General features: G+C 50.8%; 1 protein-coding gene across 11 annotated transcripts in view; it reads right to left on the bottom strand.

Annotated features, from left to right (window-relative positions):
- Positions 1–6,169: 6,169 nt before the first annotated feature.
- CSGALNACT1 (chondroitin sulfate N-acetylgalactosaminyltransferase 1) overlaps positions 6,170–12,304 on the bottom strand; it is a 292,946-nt gene continuing 286,811 nt past the window's right edge. For all 11 annotated transcript variants that reach the window (XM_067022817.1, XM_067022821.1, XM_067022822.1 and 8 more), the window contains 2 exons: positions 10,425–10,506; positions 6,170–7,846 (listed from right to left, as the gene is read on the bottom strand). In XM_067022817.1, coding sequence (XP_066878918.1) covers positions 7,557–7,846; positions 10,425–10,506 — 372 coding nt within the window. In that variant the 3' untranslated portion in view covers positions 6,170–7,556. The remainder of the gene's footprint in view (positions 7,847–10,424; positions 10,507–12,304) is intronic.

Below are 12,304 nucleotides of genomic sequence, written 5' to 3'. Positions count from 1 at the left end.
CTTTGGAAAAAGACCTATTCGGATCTGCCACCTATTTAAAAATCAGATTGTTTTTTGTTCCTGAGTTGTAGGAATTCTTTACATATTTTGGTATTAGCCCCTTATCAGAATATATGACTTGCAACTATTTCCTCCCATTCTGTAGGTTGCTTTTTCATTTTGTTTATGGTTTTCTTTGCTGTGCAAAAGCTTTTTAGTTGGATGTACTCCCACTTGTTCCTTTTTGCTTTTGTGGCTTTTGTTTTTGCTGTCAGAATTAAAAAATCATTGCCAAGACCAATGTCAAGAAGCTTACAACCTGTGTTTTCTTGTAGGAGTTTTGTGGTTTCAGGCCTTAAGTTCAAGTCTTTTATCCATTTTGAGTTAATTTTTTGTACAGTGCTGGAGAGTAATCCAGTTCTTTTGCACGTGGCTGTCCAATTTTTGCAACTTCATTTATGAAAGAGTCTATTCTTTCCCCATTGTATATTCATGATTGTGTTGTTGTAAATCAATTGACCATATATGCATAGGTTTATTTCTGGGCTTTCTATTCTGTTCCATTGATCTAAGTTTCTGTTTTTATGCCAGTACCATACTATTTTAACCTCGTAATACAGTTTGAAATCGGGGAGCATGACGCCTCCAGCTTTGTTCCTCTTTTTCCAGATTGCTTTGGCTATTTGGGGTCTTTTATGGGTCTATAAAAATGTTTGCATTGTTTGTTCTATTTCTTTGAAAAATACCACTGGGATTTTGATAGCGATTGAATTGAATCTGTAGATTGCTTTGGCTAGTATGGACATTTTAACAACAGTACTTCTTCAATCCATGAGCGCAGAATATATTTCCATCTATTTATGTCTTTCAATTTCTTTCATTAATGTCTTAATAGTTTTCAATATACACGTGTTTCACCTCAATGGTTAAATTCACTCCTAACTGTTTTACTATTTTGGATGCAATTGTAAATGGGATTGTTTTCTTAAATTCTCTGATAGTTTGTTATTAGTGTACAAAATGCAACTGATTTCTCTATGTTAATTTTGTATCCCGCAACTTTACGAAATTCATTCATTAGTTCTAACAGTTTTTTTGGTGGAATAGCCAGGGTTTATATATAGTACCATGTCATCTGAAAATAATGACAGTTTTACTTCTTCCTTTCCAATTTGGGTGCCTTTGGTTTCTTTTCCTTGCCTTACTGCTTTAAGAATTCCAATACTATGCTGTATAAAAGTGGCAAAGGTGGGCATCCTTGCCTTTTTCCTAACCTTGGTGGAAATGCTTTCAGCTTTCCATCATTGAGTATGATTTTTTTTTTTTTTTTTTTTTTTTTTTTGGCGATACGCGGGCCTCTCACTGTTGTGGCCTCTCCCATTGCGGAGCACAGGCCCCGGACGCGCAGGCTCAGCGGCCATGGCTCACGGGCCCAGCCGCTCCGCGGCACGTGGGATCCTCCCGGACCGGGGCACGAACCCGTGTCCCCTGCATCGGCAGGCGGATTCTCAACCACTGCGCCACCAGGGAAGCCCGAGTATGATATTAACAGTGGGCTTTTCATATATAGCCTTTATTATGTTGAGGTACATTCCCTCTATATCCACTTTGCTGATAGTTTTTTATCATAAACGGATGTTGAATTTTGTCAAATGTTTTTTCTGCACCTATTGAAACGATTATATGATTTTTATCCTTCATTTTGTTAATATGGTGTATCACTTTGAATGATTTGCAGGTATTGAACCATCCCTGCGTCCCTGGAATAAATTCCACTTGGTCACAGTTGTATGATCCTTTTAATGTACCTCTGATTTCGATTTACGAATATTGTGTTGAGGATTTTTGCATCTATGTTCATCAGGCATATTGGCCTGTAATTTTCTTTTCTTTCTTTTTTTTTTTTTTTTGTGGCATCTTTGGTATCAGGGTAATGCTGGCCTTGTAAAATGTGTTTGGAAGAGCTCCCCTCTTTTCTATATTTCGAACGAGTTTGAGAAGGATTGGTATTCATTCTTCTTTGAATGTTTGGTAGAATTCACCAGTGAATCCATCTGGTCCTGGACTTTTGTTCGTTGGGAGGTTTTTGATTACCGATTCAATCTCTTTGTTAATCATTCTGTTCCAATCTTTCATTTCTGATTTTATCTGAGTCCTCTCTCTTTCCTGGTGAGGCTAGCTACTGGTTCGTCTATTTTGTTTATCTTTTCCATAAACCAGCTCTTAATGTGATTGATCTTTTGTATTATCTTGTCTCAATTTCATTTGTTTCCATTCTGATCTTTGAAATTTCCTTCCTTCTACTAACCTTAAACTTCATTCTTTTTCTAGTCCCTTGAGGTGTAAAGTTAGGTTTTTTATTTGAGGCTTTTCTTGTTTCTTGAGGCGGGCATTTATCGCTTTGAACTTCCTTCTTTGAACTGCCTTTGCTGCATCCCATAGATTTTAGTATATTACGTCTCCATTTTTGTCTCAAGGTATTTTTTAAATTTCTCCTTTGGCCCATTGGTTATTCACTAGTATGTTGCTTAATCTCCACATATTTGTGATTTTCCAGTGTTCTTCATGTAATAATTTCCAGTTTCATACTTTCGTGGCCAGAAAAGATCTTTGATATGATCTCAATCCTCTTAAATTTATCAAGACATGTTTTGTGGGGTCTGTCTTTAATTTCCATCTATTTTTCTTACCCTTTTCAAATGAGGTTTGACATCCCAGCCAAAGAGGTGATGTTAATTGTTGTAGATTTGTAAACACTGGAGTTGGAGCTGGTTTTGGTGATGGGGTTACAAGCTGGGGGACTGATGACCTAGGTAGGGAGGTGCCAGTGGTGCTGTGTACTCACCTTGATTCAAGCTAACGTGTGTGACCCTCAAGTAGATGAAGAATAAGTTCAGTTCACCCAGCGTCCCCACCTGCCACCCTGGGTACTGCCTGTGTGTGGAAGGCAGGCCATCTGCACAGCCAGCCGCCAGGTGAGTCTTGGGCGGAGGCCATGAATGTGGCCCGGCCCTCTCTGAACCTTTGCGTGATGATGGAGGCCAAGACGGCCTGAGGCAGCACACTGTCACTTCGTCTCCCCACCCCTGCCCCTTGGAAGAGTGGACAAGGCAGACACAGCCGAGGGGCACTGGGCTGGCTACTCCAGAGGGTGTGTCAGAGGATCAGTGATGCAGAGATGTTTGAAGGGCACCTCTGCTGACTGACGAGAACATTTTCTCTCTGTGTTGGATAAAACCACCACCCAAATCCCCCAACCAACTGGCACAGGCCCCATAGTTTTTTGGCAGCATCAACAGCAAAGCCCCGAGTCCTGCCAAGAGAAACAGCTTTGAATTCAGATATAAAGCTCAAAATAATAGGGACCACACAAAGCTGCCAGCTATTTGATGGGTGTTGGAAGTAAAACCCACCCACCCTTCCAAGGGCCCACTCAAGGGCATTCTCCTCTGATCAGCAATCCTCAGAAACAACATCAAATCCTTTCCAAAAAGCAAGAATTCCCACCTGCCCTCCCCTCCAACCCAAGGTAGACTTTACAGCTAACACCTTGGGATCCTGCTTGGAGAGCTGGCTTCTGAGGCCTCCAACGTGCCGGGGGCAGTGAGAACCCGAGGCACAAGAGGACAGGCGCTGGGCTCCAGCCGGGCCAAAGCTCCTGCCCCTGCCCCTGCCCCGAGGCCATCAAGCCCTCTGGAGCTGGTCCTGGGAGGGAAAATGATGCCCATTTCTGGCCAGGCCTCTGGGCAAGTTCCTGACCATTTCTGAGCCTTGGTTTTCTGCACCTGGAAAATGGAAGTAATGACATTAGCTGCCTTAGAAGGTTGGCGTTCTGTATATAAGGTGCCTGGCTATGCTTTTGACTTCAAAAACCTCTACTGCCTCTCAACTGTCTAGGGGGTCACCAACTCCAAATCACTGAGCACAGAATTTAAGGGAGGAACTATTCCTTATATTTTACACTCCTGCTAACACTTCTGTGGATAGACTGAAATCGTTTTCAGAATGACAGGAATAAATGACAGTGGTGCACGCATGACGGGTTCATGACCTCTACTGTGTGACCCATTGTCTGATTATACCCAAGAGGTGAGGGGCGCGCTGGGAAGTGTAGCAGACACAGCTGTGAATGCAAAACTGGTATCAGATAGTAACAAATGGATGTGAATACCTGCTACATGCATGACGTGTCCTAATTCCATGGTCAGTCGTATGATGTAAATGTGATTGCATTCATGAACATGAACGAGGAAACGGGTGGAGATGAGTGTCAGGTTTAAGATCATATGGGCTGGAAGTGAAAGAACTGCATTTGAACCCAGGCATGTGTGGCTGGGGAAACCCTGATACTAATTCCCACGCTGAACTGAAACTGCAAATACGACGCATCCTACGTGAGAGACTTGCACAAAAGCAGCCCCCGTGGATGCCAGCAGAGGACTGTCCCCCCGCCGGGGCTGACTGCAAGCTGCCGTGTCTTTAGGTTACAAGTGAGGAGCGGGAGGGAGTGCCAGCAACTGGCTCTCGTTGGTGCATGGCTGCTGGATGGGACCCCAGGTTCTACTAGGGACCCTGCTCCAGTGGGGTGACTGGGGCCAGTTCCTGGGCGATTTACATACAGTCAGAACAGTGGAGGATGCAGAGCTGGAAGGGACCTCAGACAAGCCCCAGCCTCAGTGCTTCCCTGGTAGCATCCTTCCTCCTTTAGAAGATGTCATCCACAGCTGCCGTCCTTTGCTGTCTAAGGTTAAATGCCAAGTCCCTGATTATAATGCTACAGTGGGGGCATCACCAACCCTTCCGTTATAAATAAGTATCTTGGGCAGGGAACGGGACAGGTCCTGCTAGGGAATGAATGTTTGTGCCCCCATAAGATTCTTAAGTTGAAGCCCTAATGAGATGGTATTTGGAGGCGGGGCCTTTGAGAGGTACTAGGTCATGAGGGTGCAGCCCCCATGGCGGGATTAGTGTCCTTTTAAGAATATGAAGGAAAGCTAGCCCTCTGTCTGCTCTCAGCCATGTGAGGACAAAAGCAAGAGGGGGTCCTCACCAGACACCTGATCTGTGGTGCTTTGACCTTGGACTTTTCAGCCTCCAGAACCTGGGAAAATCAGCGTCGGTGGATGAAGCCGCCCTGTCTGTGGTATGTGTTACAGACCAAGCTGAGACAGACCCCTCTGCATGTGCTCTGCGAGGGCTCCTGCCTCTTGATAAAACCGTTTACCTACCTAAGCTTTGAAAAGAGGGATAGTTTGACACTCTGCCGTTGTCTCTTCAGCCACCCTCAGCATCCTTTAAAATCCCATTTTTAACCCCTGCCTCAGGCACCCACGATATGCAATTTAAACCCGCACAAATGGCTGGTCCCCTGACAGTGCAGCCTGGAGCCCCCGTCCCGGGACCCCGAGACCTCATTCCACAGACGACATTCGCTCCTGTTGCTGTGGCCTGGCTGGGACAGCAACCTGCCGACCCAGAGGAAGACGGCAGGAGCGGGCAAGGTCGGCCCCACCAAGCCCAGGGCCCACTGGAGAGACAGACAGGTGCCCGGAGCCTCCTCCCCCAGCCCCGGAAGTACGAAATGCACGTACAGCCAAAAGGGCTCCTGGAAACCATTCCTCAACGTCTCCTAATCAAAAAGGACGAGCGGGCTGTGCTAACTGCCAGGGTCTTCACTACGGTTCTCTCCTCCCTCTAGACCAGCTCCCCCCCAGGGGACGCCTGGCGGTGACAGGAGCCAGTTTAGGTGTCCCCCTGGGTGAGAGGCGGGAGAGACCAGGGATGCTGGGGGCACAGGACAGCCCCCGGCAGGGAGTGATCTAGCCTGAAACGCTGTAGGGCCACAGCCAGGGAACCCTGGTCTACACACACAGAAAACCGTTCTCCAAAAACTAAAGATGTGGTGTTCTTAATCCAAGAAGAAATCGTACCCACAAATTACATTTTATTAGTTCTCCAATGCCACCTTCCATTCACGTCCTGGGTTTTAATTAAATTTTATGAACTACCAGTACAGATCAATACAAAGCATTTTTTTTTTTTTTTTTAACACACCAACAGCTTGAATGTTCCTGAAGCTTTTAAACAATGAGTCGACTGTGGGCAAACAGAAGGCAAGGACCCAGAGAGATAATAGCTCATGCATCTGGTGTTGGCTAATAAATAATTTTCACATGAATGTAGAAACCACTCAATGTTAACTGCATTTATTATTTTTTTTTAAATAGTTGGAAACTACAACAAAAGGCAATTTTCAGAAGCATCTTGGTTGACTGGGTAGAACTGCTTAATTTAAAAAATAATTAGTTACTGCCCCTGGGCTGGGGTGGGTGAACACACAGCACAAACCTCCGTCCCGCTGGATGCCCGCGGATGGAGAGTGACCTTTCACAAAAGACATTTTCCTGCGTTTCTTCTCGTGGAAGCAAGCCAGAAGCCAGGAACAGCACCCTGCTTGGAAAAGAGAATGTTTGGTTCACACAGTCTGCTTTGGTTTATTTAAACAGGTAAGAAAGTGGTCCCCAGTTCCCCTGAGGAGAAAATGTGTTTTCTGACTTCTGTCACCAGTCTGAATGTTTCCTCTTCTGTTAAGGTAAAAAGTACATTTTCCTTTCCCTCCAGTGTTCAGTTGCTCCTCTCCGGAAATACTCTTGAGATAAAGTATCCGTGTGTCTCGTTCGGCCAGCAGCCCCAGGCCACGCCTTCCCCACGATGACCATCCGCCGTCCAGTGCCCGCAGGGTCGCTGCCCGCCACGTCCTCGGATAGAAGCAGCGTTAACAATCCCATGCTCTGAACTGAAAGCTCTCATAATGCAGCTAAAAGTATCTTCTCAAAAAAAACGCAAAAATGTAGCTAACTTATGCTCTCTTGGTAAGGCTTGCGAACGGGTAATTAAAGAAGCAGAATATAACTCATAAGCCAAAAAAGTGCATTTTAAATAAAATTAACAGAGATTGTTAAAACTACAACCAAAAAGATGGATGAGCAGGTTATTTTTGGTTAATCTTGGGCGGAGATGATACAATAGCTATGGGTTTTTTTTTTTTTTTCGTTTTTAGTCCATTTGGTTTTGCTTGATATAGTCACAAAGATCACGATGCGTGTATCTTTGAATTTCACAGGGTCTCTCCTCACCGGCCTCCTGACATTTCAGCATCCCAGACACTACAGCCCCGCTGATAATCGCTCAGATGGGGAGGGATGTGCTGGCCTTCCATTCTAATGAACTTCTTACAAAACTGGTCTTCGTTCGTGAATAGTTCAGTAAGCCTAGACAACAAACAGCTCTTGCTTTGCGTAAACACACCATTAGGCTCACAATCTCACGATCAGGCCGCCTTTGTCAGACACCGGACGGGTGCGTTTGGGCTGTTTTTGCAGGCCAGGATGCAGAAGCTAAACAGGCAGAGGAAAACAGGAGGCTCCCCCCTCGCCCCGCTTTACTAATCAAATTCTTTTCATCAGTCAAATTCTTTTCTTGCCCTTCAGGGCAATCTTCTCCTTGTTGCAGCCATTCATTTGGTAATTGCAAAAGGAAAGAAAATAAACCATCTCCCCACATGGGCCTCGGGGAGCTCATGTTTTCTGGCTCCTTGTCTCCCGTTTCTGTTTGCGGAGGTGGGCCTCTATCTCGCGCCTGAAGACCAGCATCCCCAGCTGCCCGTGGGACGCCTCGTTCATGGCCTTGGACTGCATGCACATCTTGTACTGCTCGGGCGCCAGCTCGTCTACGCAGCGCTTCTCGTGCCAGAGGTGGAAGAGGCCCCGCACGGGCGTCCGCACCACGATGAGGTCGCTGTGCAGGTACTTGCGGTAAAGGTGCACGTCCTCGCCACCCCAGCCTTTGATGTCCAGGTCGAAGCCACCTGTGGGAGAGAACACGCTGCTGAACACGCTGCCGGGGCCCCCGGACCCGCAGCAGCGCAGGACGCCGCGTGGAGAGCGGGAGCATCTCGGCGAGGTCTCCCCGCCCCGCCTAGTGACGAGCGCCCGGTGGGGTCGGGGAGCTCAGACGCCCCAGACACAGAGGGCCTCGCTGGCCGCGGCTCCAGCTCCGAGACAGAGGGACTGCACACGGCGTCCCGGGGGGGGGCCCCAGCAGCGTGCGTGGCTGGCCGCGATTATAACAGCTCTGGGGTCGGCGATCCCCCAGCCTTAGACCGAGGGCTGCCGCAGCGTCCCAACGTCCCAACCAGAACCTCTGAACGAAACCTCGTGGGATTCCTTGAACGTGGCCTCCTCCCGCCACTGCGGAGGACAGACCGGGGCCCTGCGGTGTGAAAGATTCACGTCCCGCTAAAGCACCGTTCCTCCGATCGACTAAAGGGGGTCCCCGAAGCTGTGTGTCCTCCACAGGCTGGTGAAAGGAGTCATTTTAAAGGCACTGGCCTCACAGTTCTGAAGTTTGACTCGGAGCATCTCGTTTCACGTTGTAGTGACTCCTTCACACAGTGAGGAAGGCTCGCCTTTGAAAACTGAGATGGGCTCACATCTTCTCTTCACTTCAGGCCACGGCGTCCCAGACGGAACCAAGAAGCACTGGCCTCTCTGTTGTCACCGTTCCTTTCTCACTCAGGAGACTTCTTGGACCTTTTGTGGAGGAGCGACTCGGTGTCTTGGGCGCGTAGCCCCGGATTCCCTGCAGCGCCCCAGGCCACGCTGCTCCGATGGAGACCTCCACTGGAGGGGGAGGTGGGGAGCCCAGCCTGCGCCCCTGGCGGTGAGCACGGGTGCCGCGCGGCCCCCGGACGCAGGACAGGAAGATCTGACTCACGGCCTGAACTCGCGTCTTGGTTACCATGGCGGCGGCCACTTCCCCTCTCTTAAGGTTAGTTTCTTTACCCTGAAATGCAGCAGTTGCCAGAACCAGATGAGGCAGTAGGGTCAGGGGCAGTGCTTGGTTGGCTGAGATGGATTTCTCGCCACCGGCGTCATTACTACTTATTCAACAGAAGACGTGCAAGTGAGACACCTGCAAATACGCACAGGACGGCAAAGGGCGACGGGGGTCCAGATGCGACCCGGACACTCTGAGCAGGAGCCCCCTTTCCACCCGCCACCCCCACGGGTGTCAGTGACAGCTGTGCTCCACCGTCAGGAAACTCCAGTGAGTTATAACTCCCAGACTGATACACGTACGTCGTCTCAAAATCACCCTTGCTCGTACACAGAGCAAGGAAACAAGAGTTTCTCAAGATGGAAATTTCCTTCAGGACATTTTAAAAATATGCCGGTTTTGGAAATTAGTTGCACATAATCATTTAGGAGGACTCCTTGCAGAAATCAAGGAGCAGCCGTGGTGAGTTGCTGGGAACCTGAGCAAACCCACCACTCAGAGACCCACGTCCTCCACGTTCCGCTGCTTCTAACAGGACTGGACTTGGAGGCGGTTGGGGAGTTTTGATCTTTCTAACTTGGTGGTTCTCTTTGAGGGTCCTGTAGTCCCTGCTGCCCACCGTACTTCTGAACCAGAGAAACTGGGGCTCCTCAGACCGACTCACTGACCTTACAGAGAGAAGCCCTAGGCCTTGGGCAGGAGGGGGCGGGGCCAGGAGAGAGCAAGACAGGGGGCTGAGGGGCCCCAGGGGGACGCAGGGGTGGGACTCTCCACGTGAGGGCGGGCCCCTAGCTCCACCCCGCTCAGGGCCCGCCCGAGCCTCTGGGGCCAAGGTCAGGGCTTGGGCCTGTTCACTCATCCCCGGTCATGTACAATCCACAGATCTATTCCCTGCAGAGGCACCTGAGTAGGTGCTGCCATGGGGAGGGGTGTGTGTGTGTGTGTGTGTGTGTGTGTGTGTGTGTGCGCGCGCGTGTGTGTGTGTGCGCGCGCGCGCCTGTGCACTATTTCCCAGGGGACAGGAGACCCTCGGTGTTGATCCCGACGATGCCCCCCGACGGCCATGAGGTCCATCTGCCTCTGAGAGACTCGGTCCCTCATCTGCAGCCAGAAGGCCTTTGCTCTCTGTGTTCTGGGAGCCGTGTGCGTACGCGCTTGTGCGTGTACGTGTGTGTGCGTGTGCACGCGTCCATGCATCCGTGTACACACACGTGTACCTGTTGACAGTGACTACGCACTCTGGGCTTGAAGTGACATCTGGGGTTTTCACAGGTTCAGCAGAGAGAAACCGGGATCCTCGTGGTGTGTGATTTTCCCCAGTCTTCCGTGTTGCCCTTCTTTCTGGGGGATCCCCTCTCCGTGGAGGACGTTCTGTGCGGAGGACACAGGAGCCCGGCCCGGCTGGAGGCGGGCGGGCCCTGGACAACTTGCTTCGAAGCCGCCTTTATGCAACAGCCTGACTCTGCCCTCATTTCTGTCCTCCCCCAGGGACACTGAGAGATGCTGAAGGAGAAGATAGGGTCCCCACTGCCCCGAGCGCCCTCAGCCCGGCGCCCACATCCGTGGCCGGAGAGCGGCCTCCTTAGGGACCAGGGCCCCGGGCTCACCTATGTTGATGAAGTCGGACCGGTACTGGCACGTCATCCCGAACCCGAAGTCTCTCCAGAACCCAGTTTCCTTCTTTATGACCTGCAGGGAGGGCACCGTCACTTGAGGGCGGAGGACAGAGTGCGCGCGGATGGGGGTGTCACACATGGGGGGGGGCGCGTCGCTGACACACAGCCACCCCCTGGTTGGGGACGTGGATGACAGGACACAGCAAGCCACCCGTCCCCAAGGGGCTCTGTGATTCTGGGCACCTGTGGCCGGAATGTTTCCAGGGCAGAGGTTTGAACACACACACACACACACACACACACACATACACACACACACACACACACGCACACACACTCACAGCGCAGCGGGGTCCGGGCTGGGGAGCCAGTTTGGGGCGGTGCCATGGAAAAGCCACCTACACATCCGGCCTGACACCTCCTGGGGCCCACAGCCCAGGTGGGCGGCCAGCAAAGGGCTCAGGAAGCTGAGAGAAGGAGACAGAACCACCTAGAATTCAGGCACCCTGGCCCGGGGCACGACCGGACTCCCTCAGGGACTGAGGAGAAAACCCGAGGCTGCGCTGCTGGCCCTGGACAAGGGCACCGAGAGGCCAGGTCCTGAGGACACGCTCTGTCCATTCATCCGCGGTCTGTTTTCCCATCAGCTGCTGCCCGCGCACGTGCGGCGCCTCCAGGCAGGGACCGGCTATGAAAAGCCGGGCCTGGCCCTGCCCCGTGTCTCACCCTGCAAGTACGTTTCTAACGTCTTTGCTGGAGCAGCAAGACTAATTTTCAATGTTTTTTGTTGTTTACGTATTTTTGTCTGCACTAATCCTGGGAGTGGGTTTGCGACCCTAATGGCTGTTTTTCCGGACTTGTCCTACTCGCTCGCGGAGGTGTTAGGAACACGCCCAGCCCGTTGCCCGCTAACTGGAGGGAGCTCGGCCCGCCCCGGCGAGACCTCCGGCCGGCGTGTCTGCCTCAGGCGGGCCCCTCAGTCCCTCTGTTTCTGTTTCTCTAATGAGAAGATTGAGCCAAGTCGCCCCAAGGGCTCTCCCAGCCTGACACCCCAATACTCACCCGCTCGCTGCCCTCCACCTTCCCGAGGGCTCTCTCCACCTGTACCACAGGCTAAACTACACTTGACAAACGGCCTGCAGAAGCGGCGATGGACTTAACATTCCCTGTACTCTGCAACCTATGAAACCGTCACCTACACTATGGTTAGCACAAATCAAGACCAAGGAGAGAAGAAGGGCCGGGAGAGGCCTGTCTCTCCCCCTCGACTCCAGAGCAAAGGCCTGCTGTACGGTGGCTCCCCAGCCACAAGTGTCATTAGTATCAACTGGAAAGAGTTCACAGGGCAGGAAAGTCGGGAAAAACTTTCACTGAGTCATTTTTAAAAAATGCTTTCTGCTCCATCTCAGTCATGGCAGGTACACTGTCTCTGCCACAGCTAATGGCTCACTGTCCTTTCTGGTGGCCGGGACACAGACATGGCCTGGGTAAAAATAAGGTCAAAGAGGGTTCCCCTGGCGGCGCAGTGGTTAAGAGTCCGCCTGCCAATGCAGGGGACACAGGTTCAAGCCCTGGTCCGGGAAGATCCCACATGCCTCAGCGCAACTAAGCCCGTGCGCCACAGCTACTGAGCCTGTGCTCTAGAGACTGCGAGCCACAACTACTGAGCCCACACGCCACAACTCCTGAAGCCTTCGCGCCTAGAGCCTGTGCTTCGCAACAAGAGAAGCCACCACGATGAGAAGCCCGTGAACTGCAACAAAGAGTAGCCCCCGCTCGCTGCAACTAGAGAAAGCCCGCGCGCAGCGACAAAGACCCAACGCAGCCAAAAATAAATAAATAAAATAAATAAATTTATATATTAAAAAAAT

The sequence above is a fragment of the Kogia breviceps genome, chromosome 20, assembly GCF_026419965.1.
Source record: "Kogia breviceps isolate mKogBre1 chromosome 20, mKogBre1 haplotype 1, whole genome shotgun sequence".
Classification (NCBI taxonomy): domain Eukaryota; kingdom Metazoa; phylum Chordata; class Mammalia; order Artiodactyla; family Physeteridae; genus Kogia; species Kogia breviceps.
The sequence above is the reverse complement of the archived record's forward strand: the minus strand, read 5'-3'. Positions and strand labels throughout refer to the sequence as shown.